This window comes from Physella acuta, unplaced genomic scaffold, assembly GCF_028476545.2.
Source record: "Physella acuta isolate Inbredline_101_S28 unplaced genomic scaffold, ASM2847654v3 ptg002368l, whole genome shotgun sequence".
Classification (NCBI taxonomy): Eukaryota; Metazoa; Mollusca; class Gastropoda; family Physidae; genus Physella; species Physella acuta.
In genome coordinates this window covers 25,009-47,656 of record NW_026733859.1, presented here as the reverse complement: position 1 = coordinate 47,656, position 22,648 = coordinate 25,009, and the positions used below count along the sequence as shown (strand labels likewise).

Genomic DNA, 22,648 nt, shown 5'->3' with positions numbered 1-22,648 from the left:
TACACCACTAATTTTATATCTATTTGGAACTTCCCAGATAGCTGAGTTGATAGTGTAATAGTTACCATGCGGGTGGTACGGGTTCGAGACACATAATGTAAATGTCTTAATTTTTTTTACATTTTTTTTTTAGATATGAATAATAAAATTGCTTATCGGGATTTGGCGGGACACGGTGCAGGTGAAGTAGAGTTCACCCGTATCTGTCTTCTTAGTATATGAAACGATAGTGTGGTCAGACCGAAATAGGTGTTTTTATTAGGCAAAAGCAACATAACTACCATTAAACATCCGGATTTTAACAAAATCATCTTTCTTCTTCTTCTTCTTCTTCTTCGTTCTTAATTAAGTATATGATGGAGGATTTAAACAAGCCCAACTTCGTGTATGAACTGGACTGTGGTCTCCAGATCAGCGGGTGACCCATATAGTTTTTCCTTGAGTGGGGTGTGTAGGGGTCAGTGTTTGGATCGTGACAAAATCATTTAAGTCTCTTAATTTTAAACCTCTTAATCAGCGTATGCATTTAATATGGTGTTGACTAATAATGTATATAATTTGGTTTTAATTTATCTAATAGGTATTAGTAGTCTATGTTATTTCAAACAATTATAAACATAGATAGTACATATAACAAAACCCCTTCTTTTCGTGTGTTTTTTTTTCATAATCTTAACAATGTTTCATTTCAATGCTCTTGATAATAAAATGTTTCTTTTTTCTAATTTTCCGATAATGACTTCTTTTAAAAACTGAATCACAATTCATTTTATTACTCACTTTCCGTAGATATATACAGTTTTTTTAGGCATATCTACCGTTTCTTCCCCTTGCATAAAAAAAACAACAGAAAAACCAGTATCCGCTACCTCCAACCCCCCCCCCCCCCCCCCACCACGCACACACACACACCCACACACACCCCCCATGTTCGCCCGGACAATTTTAAATGCCGTACCCGGAGATAAATATCTAAAAGAAAAACCGGGTAGCCTATATGTAAAGAGAAGAGAGCTAACAGTCACCAGAGTTGTCCGTGTAACGGGGACCGATGGCTAGTATAAAATATTTGGCATAAATAATACAAGTATAAAAATATATCAACAGTGTTCAGAAATATTAATTAAACCAATTTGAAATTAACAGGTTATGATTTGTTGTGATTTTTAGTGCATATACTATTTTAAGAAATAGAGCAGTATTAATACATACAACATAACTATTTTGTTCATAATGGAGTAAGGGAAATATAATATAAATATATTATATTATATAAGCATTGTTTGGTTGGTTTTGCTGTAATTAGCATTATTTGGTATATAATATGTGATCTGTCAAAATAGAGTTTTTTAATCAATTCCTTTTACAATTTACTAAAATAGTTTTCCAAAACGCGAAATTACGTCTAAAATTTGCTTTCCCACTGTGCTTTTCTATAATGCAAAAGTGTGACGTCGCATCATCTGACCCCCCCCCTCCCCCTACAAGTGTGACGTCATTTATAGAAGACCCCTTATGTTGCACATGTTATAAAATTTGGATGTCAAGAAAGCAAGTAGAAAGGATCAGGGGAGACGATCATGAATTTCAGATATGCACTGAAAAATTCAAGTTACTTACCTTTATATAAAACATTGTGAACTTCCAGTTAGATAAAAATGTAAACTTGTTGAATGGAGCAGCTGAATGCATTGATGGCAATTTCATCATTATTTAGTAAAGGATAAATTCAGCAGGTTGCCTTGTTCTAGTCTTATGATGAAGCCTGTTAATTCAAAAGTTACGTTGTAGTTTAAACATTGAAAATGTGAGAGTGATAAATTATTCTAGCACACAAAAATTACTTAGTATCTAAATAAAAATAATTGTAATGCTTAGCCAAAACACACGTATAAAATAAATTAGGCCTGCTTATTACTTACTAATTAGTAACTAATCTGCTGAGACATTGTAATAAAGGTCAATGATTTTGTTACACTGTTTTTTTTTTGTTTTGTTGAGTAAGTTAATTATTCAAAAGATTAATAAGGCATATTCGAATATTTCACTTACCTCTTCCACATACGTTTAAAATTAAAACAAGGGTTTCACAACAAACATGCCTAACAAGGCCTAACATGCCTAACTGCATGATCATTTCACAGATACCAAATGAAATGACAAAATAAAATAATATTCAGATGGCTATTGCATTTTATTTTAAATTTAACTACCATTAAATCAATTATATCGATGATAATAGTTTAATAATCATAATACCTAAATTAGTTACAATACTTACTGACGTGGATGATAAAAGAAAATAATTCTATTAGATTCATACAATGGTATAACCTTAGGCCTGCGCAAAATCATTAAAATGCTACAACACTTTTCGAAGACATTTATACTTTTTGTAAGCCAACAAGTAGGCCAATGTAGTATTTTGTAAAAAACAAATAAGGTTTAATGACTAACCCAACCTCTCGTATACAGGAGTGTGATGACGCAAGGTTGCGTCGAGCTCAGGTAGATAGCAGAAGCAGGCTATAGCAAGTTGGTCAGACTAGTCAGAGAGAGAGACCAATAAAAATACGTGAACTGACATGTCACGTGGGACGGTCAGCTGACCTCTGAAGCGTGGGCCACTGTTAGATCATGATTAGTTAGTGTGGGCAGTGGATAGATAGATAGCGAAGAGTAGAGAAGGTGTTAGGAAGCGGTTAGAGACGGTTGTAATTTGCAGAGCTACGGAACAGTTAGTTAGTGTTAGTTAGTGTTAGGATTGGTCAGTTAATTATTCAAAAGATTAATAAGGCATATTCGAATATTTCACTTACCTCTTCCACATACGTTTAAAATTAAAACAAGGGTTTCACAACAAACATGCCTAACAAGGCCTAACATGCCTAACTGCATGATCATTTCACAGATACCAAATGAAATGACAAAATAAAATAATATTGCATTTTATTTTAAATTTAACTACCATTAAATCAATTATATCGATGATAATAGTTTAATAATCATAATACCTAAATTAGTTACAATACTTACTGACGTGGATGATAAAAGAAAATAATTCTATTAGATTCATACAATGGTATAACCTTAGGCCTGCGCAAAATCATTAAAATGCTACAACACTTTTCGAAGACATTTATACTTTTTGTAAGCCAACAAGTAGGCCAATGTAGTATTTTGTAAAAAACAAATAAGGTTTAATGACTAACCCAACCTTATCTTTTTATTATTTTACAACGCAATACATTGACAAAAAGGTCAGGTTTGCGGTTTTTAATAGACCTTGTAAGATAAAGTAGTCACGTCTACATTAAATTTAGTTCAAACGTCGAAACTTTAATTTGGTTCCTTCATGGATTTAAATAAACTATAATTAGACAATTCGAGGTTACTAACTTATGCCAACGCCACTGGACGCAACTGACTGACATATGATATCAGGAATTATAATGGTCCTAAAGCCAAATAGCAAGTGGCCTTATCGTCTAAATCCGATTAAGACTGCACATAAATATTAGCACGATTTTATCGTATATTTTTAAAATGTGTAACACTTAAGTACTCTCTGATTGTACTTCTTGCTGTCATATAATGCTTTACGTTTATCGAGCACAGTAAGAGAGGTCATAAAACCTCATTATGCCTACGTCATTATTTGCATTTCTTATCTCAAAAACAATACGCAATATTTTTTACTTTATGATCTTTAAGATTGCTTTGAAAGAACCATAGTATTATTCAATTTGAAAATGTGTTCCTAATTACAAACTCAACTAATGCATTCGTGGTATAAAGCTATCTCTCTCTATCTCTCTCTCTCTCTCTCTTGCACACTGTTGCGCTTTCACACTTTATATCTTAATCTATAATAATAGTTTTGCTAGTATGTGTGTCTGTCAAGAAGGCTCTAGAGAAAACATAAGGACGTCATTGATTCAAGAGTAAAAAAGGATTGAAAATCTAATGCCGAAAACAAAAGTCACCGCCTAATTAATGTTATCTGATCTTAAAAGTGGTCTTTACGTAGAGTTTCCTTTAGGCTAATCTTCGCGAAGGGGGGGGGGAGGCAGAGCAACCCCAGGTGGGGAGAATCTGAGGGTGGCTCTGTCTTCCCCCCCCCCCCCCAAAGTGATGTATGAAAGAAACTCTGAATGTGACATTTGTCAAGAGTGAACTGAGAGGCAAAATGTATGGGTATGATCTATGACTATATTTAGTATGAATGCGCAGTAAAAACGTGTAAAGCTAAAGTATTGTGGTAATGTGTAGATTTAGTGTCTATGCATAAAATAGAATGGCGTCATTGATTGTTGAATAAAACAGAAGTAAAAATTGAATGCCGAAAACGATACACAATAACAATGACATCATTAATTATAGAGACAAAAAATAAACGCCTAATTTAAGTGTCTAATTTTAGAATTTGATGTACGCAAACGAAAATACCGGAAAAGTAAAATAAATATAAACGTTAGAATTAGGATTACGACTAAGTTTAGGGTTATTAGGTGTTTTATTTCAGGTTAAATATCCAGTTCAGGTTAAAATGCCGGTTCCGTTTTAATTAAACTAAAGTTCGTACCTATTAACGTTCTGATTTTGGTTTGAGTCTTCTTTCTTTTCTTCTTCTTCGTTCTTAATTATTAGTGTTGAAGGGGATCGAGATTTATCTGCCAGTGGGTTTGAACTCGAGACTTTGTTCGCATTTATCAACCATGAGCTTTTGCCGACTCGACCACGCCTCCAACACAATTAAGCGTTACGTGTCAACTGGTTATGCGTCATTGAGGCCATTGACTCCGATTTCTTTTTGGATTTGCTTCCATAGCCTTTGTCCAACCAAGAACAAACTACAAGGCAGCAGTTGTTTAATTTTGGAGTTGTCTCTCCTAGAAGAGTGGCTGTTCCCAGCTAACGAGCCTCATCTGCCCGAGGGTACGAACTCGAGACTTTTCGGTTTAGCAACCATGAGCTTTACAGACTCGACCACGCCGAACCCTTTTCGATTGAGTAAAATTTCCGTCTCCAGTTAATGTTTCAGTTTGATTTTAACTTCCCATTTCAATTTCCTGATCTAGCGCAGGTTAAATTTATTGCACCAAATAAAAATTCAGTTTCGTTTAAATTTCAAGTAATGGTTCAATTTCCTGATATGATTTGCTGGTATGGATATATACCATAGATGAAAAAAATATATTTATCATGTTTCAGGGTGTTTAATAAATCCATATGTTAATAATGTCTAAACTATAGACAAAATTAATAAAACTTTACCACTAGCAGTTATGGTTGCTATCATCATCATTTACCGTTCGTGCCCTAGACACACGGGGAAGAAGAAGCAGAGTTCGTCTGCTTCAGAGTCCTCGGTATATGAAGGGATAGTGTGGTCAGCACTATTTACAGCCGCCTTTATTTCCCTAACGTAAGTTAGGTACCCAACTGAATAGGCTGGACTTTAAATCATCTAGCTCTCTACCGCTAGGCCACACCGTCACATTATGGTTGCTCTGCTTCCATGGTTGGTATGGAAACCACAAAAAAAATGTAAAAATTCACATTTTTAAAATCTCTATAACTTTGCTCAAATAAGAGATAAACAAAATCTAATTAAAGATTTATGTTTTTCAGTTTTATCCATGTATTTCCATGTATTTGTTTAGTTTGTTACCTAGGATGCCTTTTTACTTTCTCGTATACAGGAGTGTGATGACGCAAGGTTGCGTCGAGCTCAGGTAGATAGCAGAAGCAGGCTATAGCAAGTTGGTCAGACTAGTCAGAGAGAGAGACCAATAAAAATACGTGAACTGACATGTCACGTGGGACGGTCAGCTGACCTCTGAAGCGTGGGCCACTGTTAGGCAGGAGATCATGATTAGTTAGTGTGGGCAGTGGATAGATAGATAGCGAAGAGTAGAGAAGGTGTTAGGAAGCGGTTAGAGACGGTTGTAATTTGCAGAGCTACGGAACAGTTAGTTAGTGTTAGGATTGGTCATGGGAGTGCGTAGTTAGTAGTATAGTGAACAGTTAGTAGTAGTAGTAGTAAACAGTAGATATTATTTAACAGGCTAGTTAGGTAGAAACTTGATTTATAATTTTAATAAAGAACTTTGTATTTGAAACTTGAACTGTGTGTTATTGGATTCATTCGTTCCGCATCTTAAAAATCCCCACCCTCACAAGGAGGAAGTTTTGTAATCGTGCACAAAAATCACATGAAATTTTGACAGTTTTCATCGTTTTACACCTCAGTCCTTCATCACATTCTGAGTACAGATGACTTATTTTAATCGGACAAAAATTATAAATCTAGATATATAAAAATTTTGGCGTTTCATGCGTAATCCAGTCGGAAAAACTTGACTTTGCAATTATGTCCGTATGTCTCTGTGTGTATATATTTAGGTAAACACGACAACTTGAGTATCATTACAGCTATTTTGATGAAATTTCATATATAAGTATAACATCACATTTGTAGATCCGTATTAACTTTTCAGCGATTTCCGGTAAAGGGAACTGGAACTTATTCTCTTTTTAATTTTTCAAAGCCAATAATTTGAGTACTATTTTAGAAAGATGAACGAAATTTCACAAATAAGTTAAAGATCGACATTTCTGCCTTCTTTCAAATTGTGGGTCATTTCCGTTGACCGGAAGTAGTAATTAATTTCGGATTTCTCAAAATAACATGTGAATTTATAAAGTACTAATAATATTCCACACAATTATACACAGAATGCGTGGCGTTCAACTGTTGTGCAGTTCTTTTTTCTAAGTAATTAAAAATGGATTAAAATTGTGTCTATATCCCGAGTAGCCATCCCACGTAGAGGAAAATTCGAGAAAGTTTAGGGGAGATTACTCCCGGTTTATTTAAAAAAGATTTTAAAATTTAAAAAAATTTGAAAAAATAACATGGTGGTGCTACATTATCATTAATAATATCCTGAAATGTTGAAATAAACTTAATGTTCAAATGCAGAAATGTAGATGATATAAAGCTTTATGCATGTGGAAAGTTTCTATTCTTTATGACAAAGGGTTCAAATGCTTTAGTTCTGTTTGATAGCCGGTCTTCTCACTATATTGTCTATCCCTACTTCAATTGTAACTTACACGAGTTTATTGCCTCTTCATAATACCCTACTACACATTCCTGTGTACAGCACTTGGGTCTAGAAACGTCCCCTCCACCCGACTCCTCCCCACCACTGTAAATAGCGTGAAGATCCGATTAGCCATAGATTACCAATGTTCATTCAACCGTGAATAACACACCCGTGTTGATAGCGTCAAGCACTATGTTTCCGAACAGGGCCTAAGTGAATGCGTATTAGATACCCCATGCCCATATATGGAGTTTGACTTAAAAATTTACTTTGTAGCAAACAATGTTTGTCGCACTTATTTTTAGAACATAGGAAAATGTCATTACTCCAGCGTGTACGCGAGTGATTGATGTAAAGTTTAGTGTGCCTCGCGGGAGCTAAAAATGATGAAAGGCTATTTGTCTGGAGCCTACAAGACTGAAGCCGTTTTGCCTAAATGATCAACGCTCGCCTGAACAGATGGGCTTGACAATATTCGTGAGATATGTGTGGCGTGACTTAGGGTTCAACGTTATGGAAATATCACGTTACCAATATCTCTATCTCTCTCTGGCGCCCTATATTTAAAATGTTCTTTATTGCCATCTATCTATCTATCTATCTATATACTACTAAAACTCAAGTTTGTTTACATGAATATTTATTTGTCTGATTTACTATTCTATATGGTTCTACTCTATCTGGAGAGCTGTAGGTAGAGAATAATTTTTTATTGCAGACAGACTGTTAATCACACATTTATTTAAAGAAGTTAATTAATTTATTGATTTATTCATAGATAGATTAACCACATTTGTTTTAAAGTTTTAGAACAATGACTTAACTTTGGCTGAATAGTGATGTTTGATAACTCATTTTTTTTGTTTGTTTGTTTTCTGATTTGTTATTGGGGAGAATCTTTATTATGTGTAGAGCTGTAAAATGGTATTTGGGGTGGTAAATATTGTTTCTTCTTAAAAACACTGTTAATTACAATTTAATTTAAAGCCGTTAATTAATTTATTAATATATTCATGGGTAAATTAACCACATTATTATAAAAGTTTAAAACAATGACTTTAGTAATAGTAAAAAGGTTAATTTTTTTTTGTACAACAATGTTTTCAATTATTTTTCCTAAGGCCTACATGTGAATGATAAGGTTGACTATCAGGACCTCGCGGGGCACAGGGCAGGTGAAGTAGAGTTCACCTGTTTGTTTGTCCTAAACATATGAAGGGATAGTGTGGTCAGAGACATGCTCGGCTGGAATCGTTTTTTAATCGATAAAAACATGTTGTCTGAGACTTGACGCGACACTGGGCAGGTGAAGTAGAGTTGAGTAGGTCACCTGTGACGTCTGTATATGAAGGGATAGTTGGAAATCGGTATTTTCGGTGTTTTTAAAAGATAAAAAACATATTTTTGAATGTGGGGGTCTGTTTTTTGTGACGATAAGTGACACTGCAGTGGCGGGGGGGGGGGGGACATATGTACCCAGGCGCCGACCTTAGGGGGCGCCAAAATGGGTAGGAAAAATAAATTGAAAGGTTGAGGGGGTGCAATTGAAAGTTTGAGGTGGGGGGGGGGGGTGCAAATCGAAAGCTCTCCGGGGGGGGGGGGGGGGGTTCAAATCGGAAAGTTTGTCCCCGGGCGCCGGGAAGGGTCGCTACGCCTCTGAGTGACAGACGTGATGCTTTTTGATGGATGACCCCCGAAACCCACAGTTATCCAACGGATGACGGGTAGTCTAGTAAAGAACCTATTTAGCTTCGCTATGTATCTTTTGGGTCTACAGTTGTATTGTTGCTTAGTTGGACAGTACCAGGCGAAACTAGTTGCTGCTAGACACATATAACTGTTGCATTTGCAGTTCAGTTTCTGCAGTTTTTTTTGTTTTTTTTCTGTTTCTGTTTCTGTTTCTGTTTCTGGTTACTGTTACTGTTACTGTTACTGTTACTGTTACTGTTACTGTTACTGTTACTGTTACTGTTACTGTTACTGTTACTGTTACTGTTACTGTTACTGTTACTGTTACTGTTACTGTTACTGTTACTGTTACTGTTACTGTTACTGTTACTGTTACTGTTACTGTTACTGTTACTGTTACTGTTACTGTTACTGTTACTGTTACTGTTACTGTTACTGTTACTGTTACTGTTACTGTTACTGTTACTGTTACTGTTACTGTTACTGTTACTGTTACTGTTACTGTTACTGTTACTGTTACTGTTACTGTTACTGTTACTGTTACTGTTACTGTTACTGTTACTGTTACTGTTACTGTTACTGTTACTGTTACTGTTACTGTTACTGTTACTGTTACTGTTACTGTTACTGTTACTGTTACTGTTACTGTTACTGTTACTGTTACTGTTACTGTTACTGTTACTGTTACTGTTACTGTTACTGTTACTGTTACTGTTACTGTTACTGTTACTGTTACTGTTACTGTTACTGTTACTGTTACTGTTACTGTTACTGTTACTGTTACTGTTACTGTTACTGTTACTGTTACTGTTACTGTTACTGTTACTGTTACTGTTACTGTTACTGTTACTGTTACTGTTACTGTTACTGTTACTGTTACTGTTACTGTTACTGTTACTGTTACTGTTACTGTTACTGTTACTGTTACTGTTACTGTTACTGTTACTGTTACTGTTACTGTTACTGTTACTGTTACTGTTACTGTTACTGTTACTGTTACTGTTACAAACCCAATATTTAGGCACGAGTCTGCTATTTAAAGCTAAATACAAAAGCATACATTATCTTTGAACGTCACACACATATAGGCTATATTCTTTTTACATATTTATGTTGCTTATACATATTGAATTTAACATACAAAATGATAATAATAGAAATGTATGTATTCAAAATTTATTGCATATATAAATAGACATGGTTTTAATTATGTTAATTATTTTTTGCTCATGAGATTAGAATTGATTGACAAAGATTTTGTTTTTGTTAAGAAATTACAGCATTATACATAAGTTGTACCTGTGTGTTCATCAACAATACCGTTTCATGCTATAAGCTTTTTCTTTAGCTAGCTCATAAGTTCACTAGGTGTTGAGTCATTTTCACTAGTACAATAGTGTTATTCTCTTCATTTTAAATATAATCATTACAACTCTTAAATAATTATTACAAGTTTTGCGCTTAAAACAATGGACGGAATGTTTCTATAATCGTTTTGCTAAAATACAGAAATGTTATGTGTCAAGTCTTGCCAAGATTTTAATGACAAAAAGTAGGGTTTTTTTTGTTGTTTTTTTTTTCCTTTAAAAAAATAAAGTAGAATGCGTATAAGTATCAAATACGTATAAAATAAATCTTAATGTTTATATTTTATTTTTGCTTAGACAAAGTGTGAATCAAAAGGTGTAAAATGAACCAATATGATTTGTTTTGTTTGTGTCACTACTTAATTAATTAGCAATAAATATTACAATAATAAGAAAATATAAAATAAGAAAAATATCGGGTGAAAACATTCACCCCTCAATGAATCTGAAGATGACAGCCAGGAAGCAAATCAGCATAGTGGAGACACCGAGGATGCTGGCGCCATCTGAAAAATATATAGTGTACAATTTTATTGGATGAGTAAATGCTCAACAAAAACAGAGAACAAGTGTTAATTCTTCTATATAAACGTTATATATTACTTCAATAACTACTTTGGTAGGTTTTCTTAAAATAAATTAGTGTTTAGAACTAGTTATAACAAAGGTTACTGAGTTATTCTTTTTTAAATGATTATGATACTTAGTTAATATGTTTTGACTTACTGCAAATCTCTTTCATAGCGTTAACTTTGTTAGTAAGGTCTGTACTAGCTGTGCAATTTGTATTGACACAATTCTCAAGCTTTTTGAAATATCTGTTTAAAAAAATTAAATTATCGACGGATAACCAAATTCTTTCAATAAAGCTTATTCTGGCTTAACATCTCTCCGGAAGGAACAAAAATTAAGTCCGTTATCACAGATTTACGAAATAAAGTATAGATAAAACGTCTTCTTTTTATTTGAACTGGGGGTAGGCTCGGATAATAAAAAACATTTTCAATACTAGAGAGCAATTTTTTTCTCTACAGCATTTTAAGGTACATCTGCATATGTGGTTCAATTTTTTTTAAATATTGGTGGGAAAATCTTGGTAATTATGACAATGGCGGCCATCTTGAAAATATAACCTATTCGTAGTAATTCCACTATTCATAAAGTTCGTTATTTTTAGCCAAATTGACGATCTTCTACAATATTTTGAGGTGCTAAGTTAAAATTAAGTAAAAAAGTAATTTATTATGAATTTTCAAATTTTGGGTCCGGTAAAAACGCTAAGCTTTGAGTAATTTTGTGTTTTTAACGGACCCACAATTATATTATATGTCAGATTAGGATCAAGATACTCAAAACTGTCACTAGTAATTTGCTATGCCCCAACACTTCTTCCACTCACTAGTAACATATTTTGAAGGATTTTTCTAGATGGAATCTCGAACGCTGCAAATGAAAGTAACATGCTGGGCTTAGGAAAAGCAAAAAAAAATCATCAATTGACCACTTAAACATATATACCTTTCGACAAAAACTAGAGCAAAACAATTAATGGAAGATCCCCCTCCATGCATTATTCATTTATTTTGGAAAGGCTTTTTATAGCCTAGCCTGAAACAACTTCTGGAAAACACAAGTAGAGGAAGTAAAAGATTTCACATATTTTGCAATGGCGATTATGGAGGAGACTGCACCGCTAAAAAGGCATCTCTAAATTCGAGCAAGTCTTTTCAGTTTGCTACCATTCAAAAACATGGTGACCTAGTAATATCTCCCCTAAATGCAGACAATTTAACAGCATGTCCTTAGCGTACTACTGCATGACAGCGAATGCTGAAAAGTAACAACAGCCACCAGCAGAACACTAGACTTCTTCCAACTAAGTTCCTGCGAAGGATAAAAGGCCTACGCTGGCCCAACACAGTGTCAAATGATAAAATACTAGAAGATACAGAAATGGAAACTGTTTCCAAAATAATCGAAAAAAGAATTATTACGTTGGATGGGGCACATTTTAAGAATAAATCCTGCTGTGCTAAAAGCAAACAGTGTAACAGAAAACATCGAAGGCCAAGGGAAATATAAAGACCCACGGTGGGAAAGCAGTTGGCAGTGGCTAATCTGTCTTGGGGTACTGCCACGAAAATAGTCGAAAACCGACCCAGTGCAATAAGCTATCCACGGCGACCCCATGTGTCTTTGGCACAAAAGGAAAAGGTGATAATATATAACACTTCAACTTAATAAAACAACACGTTCAGTGTTAACAATATTGTAGTGTGTCTTTGCTTAGAAGAATTTTTTTTTCAAAAACCATTTAGTAAAAAGCATCGGATATATTTCAACACTTAATGCACTAAGGATTAAAAATAATTACAAAATAACATTAATGCTTTCCCTAGATAGTTTATACTTACGAACATTTCTTGTCTTTGCTCTCTGCATTTGTAATATCATCTACAAGAAATTTACAGTTGAAGCCTGTTCCATTTTTCGAGTTGCAACTGTCGGGTATATCACTAATTGCTGCATTGATTGCCAAAATTGGATCTGTTCATATATAATGCAATTAATAGTGGTGCTCTCGCTAAATATATACATTGAAATGCGCAGTGCTTCGTAAAAGTAAAAAACAAATCTATTGTAAGTTACTTTCGGACCTGTCAGTAAACAGGGCAATTGAAGTAGAGAATCTGTTTCTATGACCATGCAACAATAGTTCTGACCTTTATTTCCCTAAAGTATGGCAGATATCCATCAGAACTGGGTGGACTAGGGGATGTGCTACGGACTCTAGCCGAAGACAACAACTCGAAATTTTTGTGTTAGAATTTTTTTCCTCAACTGTCCGTCTACTTCGTCCGATAATAATATTATATACAAATGAAATATTTTAATTCAACCGCTCCCTCTGTCAATTATGTCATATGACTGTGTATAGTGTTCACTAAATAAGCTAGTCTGAATTTTGCATCGTTATAATTAAAGCGCCATTACACTCTAACTTACTCGGGTCGTTGGTTAGGGTATCCCCGCCAATAATCTGGTTTAACAATCAATGTTCAAAATACAATAGACATTTCTATGCTTTTTTTCTAAGCGAGCCTGTCATCGCGCGAACTATATATATATATATATATATATATATATATATATATATATATATATATATATATATATAAATAAATACATATACATACATATATACTTATATAGATATATATATATAAATACATATACATACATTTATACTTATATATATATATATACTAGCCCTGCACAGGCCTCTGTTAAAAACCTATCTGTAAATGACATGTGTGTTTTGTAATCAGCATTGCCCACCATAACCACAACCAACCAAAACCAAAACACAAAAAAAGCAAACATAACATAAACGCAAACACAAATACAAACGATAACAGAAACGCAAATGCAAACGCAAACGCAAACCCAAACCAAAACCCAAACACAAACGAAAACACAAACCCAACCACAAACCCAAACACAAAACAGAAAAAACAAATACAAAAACAAAACCAAAGAAAACACAAACGAAAACGAAAAAGCAAACGAAAACGAACCAAATAAAAACGCAAACCCAACCACTAACACACACCCAACCTAAACACAAAGAAAACACAAACGTAAACATAAACGCAAAGTGTAAATTTTGTCACTTGCAATATGTAATGCATTGTTAGTTTTTGCCTATAGCTTTAATGGTGTAACTGTTAGTTTGTTTCCACATTAATATATATATATATATATATATATATATATATATATATATATATATATATATAAATATATATATATAATAAAGAAACAGTAAATGTAAGGTAAAACTAAAAATGCTTTAAAATAAATCAAGAGTTATCTCCCCTAAATTTCCGCAAACATTATTTTTAAAAGCTTTTATTTAACTTGCTTTTTCTGTCTGTCGTGCTTAGTGCAGTGCTTCGTCATGGATCTAAAATTTCGAGAAATTATCTCTGACCCTATTCGTTTCAAACTTGGCAAGATCGATGACAAAGCTACCTGATATCAAATTGGATTTTGTCTGGATGACTTATAAAAATTTTATGAATCAATTACAATTTACTAAAATTAGCAGGGTGACTACTATTTACCGAACTATTATAAACGTATTTTATGTTTGTATGTGCGTATTATAAGGCGGAAAATAGTACTTGTAAAGGAACATTTAATTTATTCTTCAAAACTCATTAAGTCAAATTTAAAGCCACATGACTTTGTCATTGGATCTGGACTTACGTGCCATATTTGAAAGAAATTCGTCGAATTTTCACTAGCCTGTTTTGATTTATAACAAGATAAATGCAAGAGAAAGAAAGTTAAATACGAGATTGTAATAATACATTATGAAGCCAATCTCAATACCTATAGTTGTCGTAGTAGTTTTAACTGTACTTGATGTTTTGGATGTCCCATCCCCTCCTGGAGCTGAGGGTGTCACTGTTTTTACAATATATAATATCGTAAAGTTACACATCTTTAACACTAGTTAATTAATATTTATTATGTTCATTTAATATGTATAAACAATAAAATACTTGTGCTTATGTTACAAACGTATTCTAAATAAAAGATGTATAGATCGTTTTCATTAAAGACCATATGAATTTTATTTACTGCCACTTAATATTTTTAACCAATTATAATCCGAATAAAATTACGCGTGTAAAAAGAACTTGACACCCTTCTTGGCCCTGTTTTTGATGTACTGTGTATGCGCGTTTAAAATCATTCTAATTCCTTTAACCTAACCGTAACCCGAATGCGTAGCCATAACCCTAACCCTAATGCTTAACCATAAATCTAGCGCTAATAAATCACAAACCCCTAATCCTATAAAACGTTTTAACAGTTTCTATTTACTAAGTAAAATAGGAAAAAAAGCAAAATAAAAACTTAATAGGATTTTAAACCACGCCACGAAAAACTTGCCTGATGCGTAACCACTTCGACCACCCGAACAAAGATGAAAAAATCGAAAAGTGTATTATGATACACAACAAATATGTGTGCAAGCCCATTTTTATTTCTTTCGCAAGCCTTTTGGAGGCTTAGAGGTATGCAATTTGCTACGCATAGTTACTTCGTATTTTTTATCATATAAGGGCGTATCCAGAAATCCGATTGTAAAAGTTTACTAATGGATATTTCTTAAATTATCTTTCTTATATCAAAATGTAAGTAATATACATTCAGCTTAAATTGGTATGGAGATAAATTTAGAGTAAAAACACGTTGAAAATGTACTGAAAGAGGTATTTTTACAGCATTACAATTAAAATAGACTAATAATAGTTAAAGTTACCTGCAGGTGGGTTATCTTTTGTTGTTGGGTTATCATTCTCAGTTGAGTTGTCCTGAGCTATGCATACAATTAAAATAATATTTTTTATGTATTAGAATAACAACACTAACAACAAAGTATAATTTGTAGGGATAGACAAACACAGCGTTTTAACAAACATTATTGCTTAAGCGGTTTTTACTCTTCTTTAATTAGTCTCATTATCATATAGGCCTATCAAACTAAGCTTCCAGACAACGATCAATACAGCAATACTTTTTTTAGAAACCTTTTGTCATTATTTTAAATATATAGCCTACATTGCTCGCCCAAAAAACATTTTTACTACAGAATTAAAAGTTTAGTTTGATTAGTACGAGGTAATATTTTCCCTAAAATCCTATTCAATTAATTTAACCAAATAAATAAATAAAACCCACATTTTACTTGTATTAAATTACTCATGACATTTGGTAAAACACTAAGGATATACTGTGATATTGTATTTACATTTCTATTGTGTTTAAACCAAACTACCGACCTGAAACACCTCCAATGTTCGCTACTGTAAAAAATAAAAATAAAATATAGACTATGTAATTATACTTTGAATAATATAATTGCACAAAAAACAAAATTAAGCTTAGGATAGTAGTTCTTATTTATCTGTTACTACCTATTAACACTGACAAAATATAAACGGAATCATCATGTAAAGTTTTTAACGTACGTCTTACAATTTAATGGGTAAGTACTTACACAACAGTAAAGCACAAAAAACTGAAATGAAAAAACAATTACGTACAGGCATATATATATATAATCAAACAACTGTTGCCTCTTAGTTCTTTCTTGGTTGGACAAAGGCTATGGAAGCAAATCCAAAAGAAAATCAGGCTGAAATAGTGGTCAGCCAGTTGACAAGTACTACTTAATTGTGTTGGAGGAAATCCCTCCAACACAAGAATTAATAATGAAGACGAAGAAGAGATAATTTATTTCGTTTTTACTTTCTCGTATATACGAAGTATAGAGAAAGTATTGTAATCGTGCAAAAAGAAAATCGAGATTTTTTACAAATCTCGACGTTTTACACCTCACTGATACGGAAAAACATAATTTTGCAATCTTGTCTGTATGTCTGTGTGTGTGTCTGTCTGTCTGTGTGTAAACACAATTACTTGAGTACCGTTACAGCTAGGTTGATGATATAGGTATTTTATCAAAATCGTAGATCCGTATCAACTTTTGAGCGACTTCCGACAACCGGAAGTGGTACTTTTTCTACTTTGAATTTTTCAAAAGCCTATAACTTGAGTACTATTTCAGATAGATAAATGAAATTTCAAATGTAAGTAAAAGATCTAGATCTCTACCTTCTATCAAATTTTGAGTAATTTCTGTTGACCGGAAGTACTAATTTACGCTATTTCCGATTTCTCAAAAACGCATGTAAATTTATAAAGAACTAATAATATTGCGCACTATTATGCGCTTTTTGCTTTGGCGTTCACTTGGTGCGCAATTCTTTTTTCTACTAGATTTTATTCTATTTTTAAAAGTTTAAGTAAACAAAAATCATGTCTATATTCCGAGTTGCCATCCCACGTAGTGTTATATTAGAATATTCGAGAAAGTTTAGGGGCGATCACTCCCGGTTTATTTTTTGTCGTTTTCGTTATCATACTTGATTAAAGCAATAATTGATTAATTTTAACTTACTGATGATTTTTGCCATTTTTTCAAAATCGTCACAATTCCACCTAAGGAACAATACAAAATGTATGCGGTGTTTTAAATATTAAAAATAGAAGTAATTTTTAGCTATGGTGATTAATAATTGAACCTGAATATTAAAGATATGTAGTTAATTTCTTGAGTGAATTAACGAAAATAAAACCTTCTTAGGATATTTGTGTGCATATAGTGCTACAATTATTGTATTTAATCCTACTTACTGTCTGGTGCACACAATTATTCCAAATCTTCCTGTTCTCAGGTGTTTCTCTCTGCCTTTTATAACATCGATACGTTATCGCAAGCCACCGTGCCTCGACTGTTGTGGCTACGAAAACTTAGTTACTCTGCACGAGTTGCACTTTATTACTTCCCTCTGTATATTTTTAACCCTCCACCTTCATAGCACATGCATGTATATGTGTCATTTCCACTGACCATATGTTTAGAATTAAAAGCCTTATTTCATCGTTTTGTAAAATTCTATAGATAGTTTACTCTCAACCCTCTGTAAGATATATTAAATAAAATGATTGTACGTATTTTTAATTAAACTACAGAAAACGTGGTATGGTAGTTAAACACAGTTATCAATCATTAGAGATAGAACAGATTATGTTAAATACCCTCTTCAAAAAAAAGTTTTATTTTTAAATAAACACCAGGAGTGATCTCCCATAAACTTTCTCGAATATTCTTATATAAAACAACAGAGGATGGGAACTCGGGATATAGACATGATTTTTAATCCATTTTAAATACTTAAACTTTTAAAAATAGAATAAAATCTCGTAGAAAAAACTATTGCACACCAAGTGAACGCCAAATAAAATGTGCATAATGGTGCGGAATATTTTTAGTACTTTATAAATTCACATGAGTTTTTGAGAAATCGGAAATAGCATAAATTACTACTTCCAGTCAACAGAAGTTATTCAAAATTTGTCAGAAGGTAGACAATTAGATTTTCTACTTACATGTAAAATTTCATTTATCTATCTGAAATAGTTCTCAAGTTATAGGCTTTTGAAAAATTCAAAGTGAAAAAAGTTACACTTTCGATTATCGGAAATCGCTCAAAAGTTGATACGGATCTACGATTGTGATATAATACTTATATATGAAATTTCATCAACCTAGCTCAAGTTATCGTGTTTACAGACACACACATACACACACACACAGACATACACACAAACAGACATACGGACAAGATTGCAAAACTATGTTTTTCAGACTCAGGGAGGTGTAAAACGTCGAGGTTTGCAAAAAGTCAAGTTAGGGAAAATAAAGGTGGCTGGGCATAATGCTGTCCACACCTTCCCGTCATATGAGGAGGTCGAGAAACAAATGAACTCTACTTCATCTTCAATGGATCGCTAGATCTAAAGAGGATTCTTTACTTACATTTTTCGTTTTAATAACGATTTCTAAATACAACATCAGCGTGAAATCTTTCTCAAATCAACCCTATTAAAATAAAATTAACATGCCATATATGTCATGTCAATATTAAAAAAGCATTTGAGGTTGTGTATTTTAATTTTTCAATTGTTTTGTTTAATGGAGTATAAAGAAAGCTGTACGAGCTTGTAAAACAAAAATACACGATGACAATAGTATGTTAGAAGCATTAAAAAATAAGTATTATTGTAAAAGGTAAGTTCACCAATAGTATATCGTAGTTGCTGTGCGGTCAGATTGCATAAAGTGCTACAAGTAATGACGGATTTGTGCAACGAAGATTTTATCTAAGTTGAAATTGAGAATGGCTGGGTGTAAAAATATTTCTATTATATGGAAAACATCCTAATGATTGTGATATACTAGATTGTTAGGAAATGCACTTAACATTTTATTTATATTATCAAGAAATAAGACAGAAACGACCAAGGGAGACTACTATAAAATTCATTTGTACTGTAAATATTACAAGTGGCATACCTTTATCTAGTTATCTTTCACGTAGACCCCTTGTGGGGGATAGGAAGGAAACCTCTAGACGATGCTTCACTGACGAATGACCGCTTCCATGTTTGTTCTGTCTACCAATTTTCGTCTTTCTTTCTTATGTGCTAGATGTGTCCAATAAATTCCCATTTGCGCTTTCATTTATCTCATGCAACAAAAAATTAAAAAAAAAAACTGTCCTGCTTAAAAGAAATTTAAACCTATTGAATGATTTTAAGTTATTTAAGTTTAAAACATATTTTCTTTATAAGGTAATAAAGTAGTATAGATTCACGAGGTCGTAGTGCCTTATTTTTATGCTGAAGTTTATTGAGATGTTATTACTTAATGAAGACTAAGCTTAAAGGGGTTATTTCCGGAGAAAAAGCAATTTCTAATGCATGTAAATAAATTTCCTCATTTTAGATATACATAAATAAATAAAATGTCTTATTAATTAAGACGTTGTTTTTTCATCGAAAAGGAAGATTTGATTTTAACGTAAAAGCACAACGGTGAAAAAATATGGACAATTTACTTGTATGCTAGCACGTTATAATGCTGATCGCAAAATGTATTACTAAATTTTAGAGAATGTTTGTTTTCTCAGCTTGCTCATTTAATGGCTTGAAAATACCGATCACGGCGTCCCTTTCTAGTACAAACTATTGTAGATACACATAAAACATCAAAAGCAGGTTTTTGATTTATAAACATTTTTCCTGAATTTCAGAACAATTTCTTATTTCTTTAAACTTTCAAGAGCTTTTTTGATGTGATCGATATGAAATTTAAAAAAAAAAAAAACTTTAAAATCTAAACTGTGAAATAAAAATAAATTTCAACTAGATATTACAAATGTCTAACCCATTTGTATTTTAAACATGAAGTTGAAATTTAAAATACTCACCAGTACTTAAAAGGAATATGATTTATGTTTCAAATTCAAAATATTTTTAATCATATTTACTAAGTTTCATCACACGCACAAAATAATAATATGAATTTTAGTGCTTTATAAGTATCGTTAATGTACATGAATTTGAAATAATATTTCAAACCATTTCTAACATGAATTTAGTCACAATACTTTTCGAACTCATTTTTACGCCACAGAAGCCTACCTGTAGGAATTAGCGCAAGTTAATAAACAGGTTTCGCTGCTTAATGCAACCTTATCTGTATAATTATAAAACGCAATATGCCAAGCGCTAAGGCCAGATTTGTATAAAATGTATTTCTTTTAATACACTTTGGATAACTAGGTTGTCACGGTTTTAAAATTGCATTTCTCGAGGACACGATAACAGTTTAATACGACTTTTTAGATTACCAACTGTGATGGCTTCGAAGACTGTATGTTTGTATAGTGTTTGACATTTCGAGTTATACTATGGTGAAAGAGAATAGATTTTTTTGTTTACATGATATTGTTAATATATTTTATTAGTTTAATTTTAAACGATACGGTATTTTTAAACTGTACATTACATTAATTATAACATACAGCAGTGATATACTATTTTTAAGCTGATGTACTCATCTTTTTTTTATGTCCTGAAAATTCGTTATTATTCAATACATATATTTTTAATTGCTAAGTTAAAGAAAAAAAAAGAAAAATAATTAATAATGAATTAATAATGAATAACAAAAACTTTCCAATGTTATTAGATTAAATCTTATAAAGAAAAAATACTAAATAGTAATTTTAAAGGGAGATCACTTCTAAGTTGTAAAAATGAATCAGTATAATCGTGTTTAACAACCTTTATCAACTATGTGTGTTATTGGAGTACGTACATGTTTTTTTTTCGTTTTAGCCTCGCCATTACTGTCCTAATAAAACAGGTGAGGGAGGGAGGGAGGGGGGGGGGGTGATTAACAGATGTGTACCCTTTGCTAAACATTTCCGGTGTTGTTTGTGTGTTTGGGCCACTTACGATTTCCATACTTTGAACTGACTAAAGTTTGTTTCGCTTTAACGTGAAACATTAAAATAATAAGAGGACTTACTGTCTTCCAATTATAATCTACGCTACACGCTATTTATCTTACTGCTGGCATTTCAAGAAGTGGGTTTATTAGTATCCCCACACAGTATGTGAATATCATAGCCCCTCGCAATGCTTGAGTCACATGACATTTGGTTCATGACAACCGTGGCAAGTTCAGGCATGTTTCATTCTGCGCGAGTGCACAGGACTTTCAAGTCAGTCAACGTATATAATATAACGGAAATCAAAACGAAAACAAATTATGTGGTAAAAATTTAAACTTTTTATATTACGATGTCCTACTTGTTAAGACTGATTGGTGCCTGTGATCTATAGTGTACAATTTAAGTTTTAGTCGTTTTGATTTTATCATAGATACAAACAGTCTCATTTAAGAACATGTGGAGAATTACGGGAATAGTTAAAACCAATGAGCTCTGTGCTGTTATCTCAACGGGTGGACCTTATTAGAATGTCAAGAACATTGATGCAAAATCTAGCACCGAATAGTATACAGCTTATCCACTCACTAATTAATTATGACATCTACAACAGTATAAAATGTATCATGTGATTATGAAGGATTTTTTATGTCTTGGGGTTGATGAGGGTTGAAAGAGGAGGGGATTCGGGTCAAAGGTTATTATTGTGTGAGGTGGGACGATGGGGGCGTCAGGAGTGGAAAGATGGTGAGAGAGAAGAATGGAGTTGACTAGTATCCAGGTCTTTCTATTTTTGTTTGCTTTCTATCATGAACGAATAAACACATGTAAATTAAAATTGTTCCCACTTTGAGTGCATAGCAAATTTACTTGCTTATCAATAGGATGTTATTAAAATTATATTTTTACAAGTTCATTATTCATAATTTTAGTCCTACAATTAATTGATATATAGTTATAGTCTCGTAAGCAGCGGCGTAGGCAGTGGGTGTTAGGGTGGGTCAACGCCCCCCCCCCCCGCCATAGACCCCTCGGTATATATATAAAGTTTGAGGGGGGGGGGTGTTAATCGAAAGTTTGAGGGGGGGGGATGCTAATCAAAAAATGTGACCCCCCCCCACATGAGACGATCCTGGCTACGCTACTGCTCTTAAGTGTATTTTTGTTTGAAATTGTACAAAATGTAAATTAGTATAATGTTGGTAGTTAGTTTGTTAAATATCATTTCTCATGCAACGCCATTATGATCTAATATATAATAATATCTAATATCTAATATATAAAACGTGGTAAGTACGTATGAATAAAGCACTCCCGCTTAAATATAGTGAGATTGGAGTTGTGATTATATTTTTGTTTGTGGTTATGATCAGGGTTGAGTTAGTGTTAGAAGTATGTATATTTTCTTATTCGTCCAATTATTTTAAATATTCACCTAAGTCAGAGAAGCTCAATGTATATACTAGTAGTACATTTTTTTTATTGTATTTAATGTGTAAACCTGAATATTTTTAATAAATTGATACCACAGTAA

General features: G+C 32.9%; 1 protein-coding gene across 1 annotated transcript; it reads right to left on the bottom strand.

Annotated features, from left to right (window-relative positions):
- Positions 1–9,964: 9,964 nt before the first annotated feature.
- Positions 9,965–17,715, bottom strand: LOC131933112 (uncharacterized). Its single transcript, XM_059289926.1, has 9 exons — positions 17,447–17,715; positions 17,211–17,251; positions 16,248–16,268; positions 16,030–16,053; positions 15,510–15,566; positions 14,570–14,644; positions 12,586–12,718; positions 10,898–10,989; positions 9,965–10,677 (listed from the first exon to the last, which is right to left on the bottom strand). Exons 2-9 carry the CDS (start codon positions 17,224–17,226, stop codon positions 10,601–10,603), a joined length of 495 nt encoding a protein of 164 aa, XP_059145909.1. The 5' UTR covers positions 17,227–17,251; positions 17,447–17,715; the 3' UTR covers positions 9,965–10,600.
- Between the last annotated feature and the right edge of the window lie 4,933 nt (positions 17,716–22,648).

What these genes read in the sequence shown, in the direction of transcription:
- LOC131933112 (XM_059289926.1), bottom strand. An exon ending in AGCAAAGACAAGAAATGTTC is followed by an intron (nt 10,990 to 12,585) that starts GTAAGTATAAAC and finishes TTTTTTAAACAG; the next exon opens with ATATTTCAAAAAGCTTGAGA. An exon ending in CGCTATGAAAGAGATTTGCA is followed by an intron (nt 10,678 to 10,897) that starts GTAAGTCAAAAC and finishes TATATTTTTCAG; the next exon opens with ATGGCGCCAGCATCCTCGGT.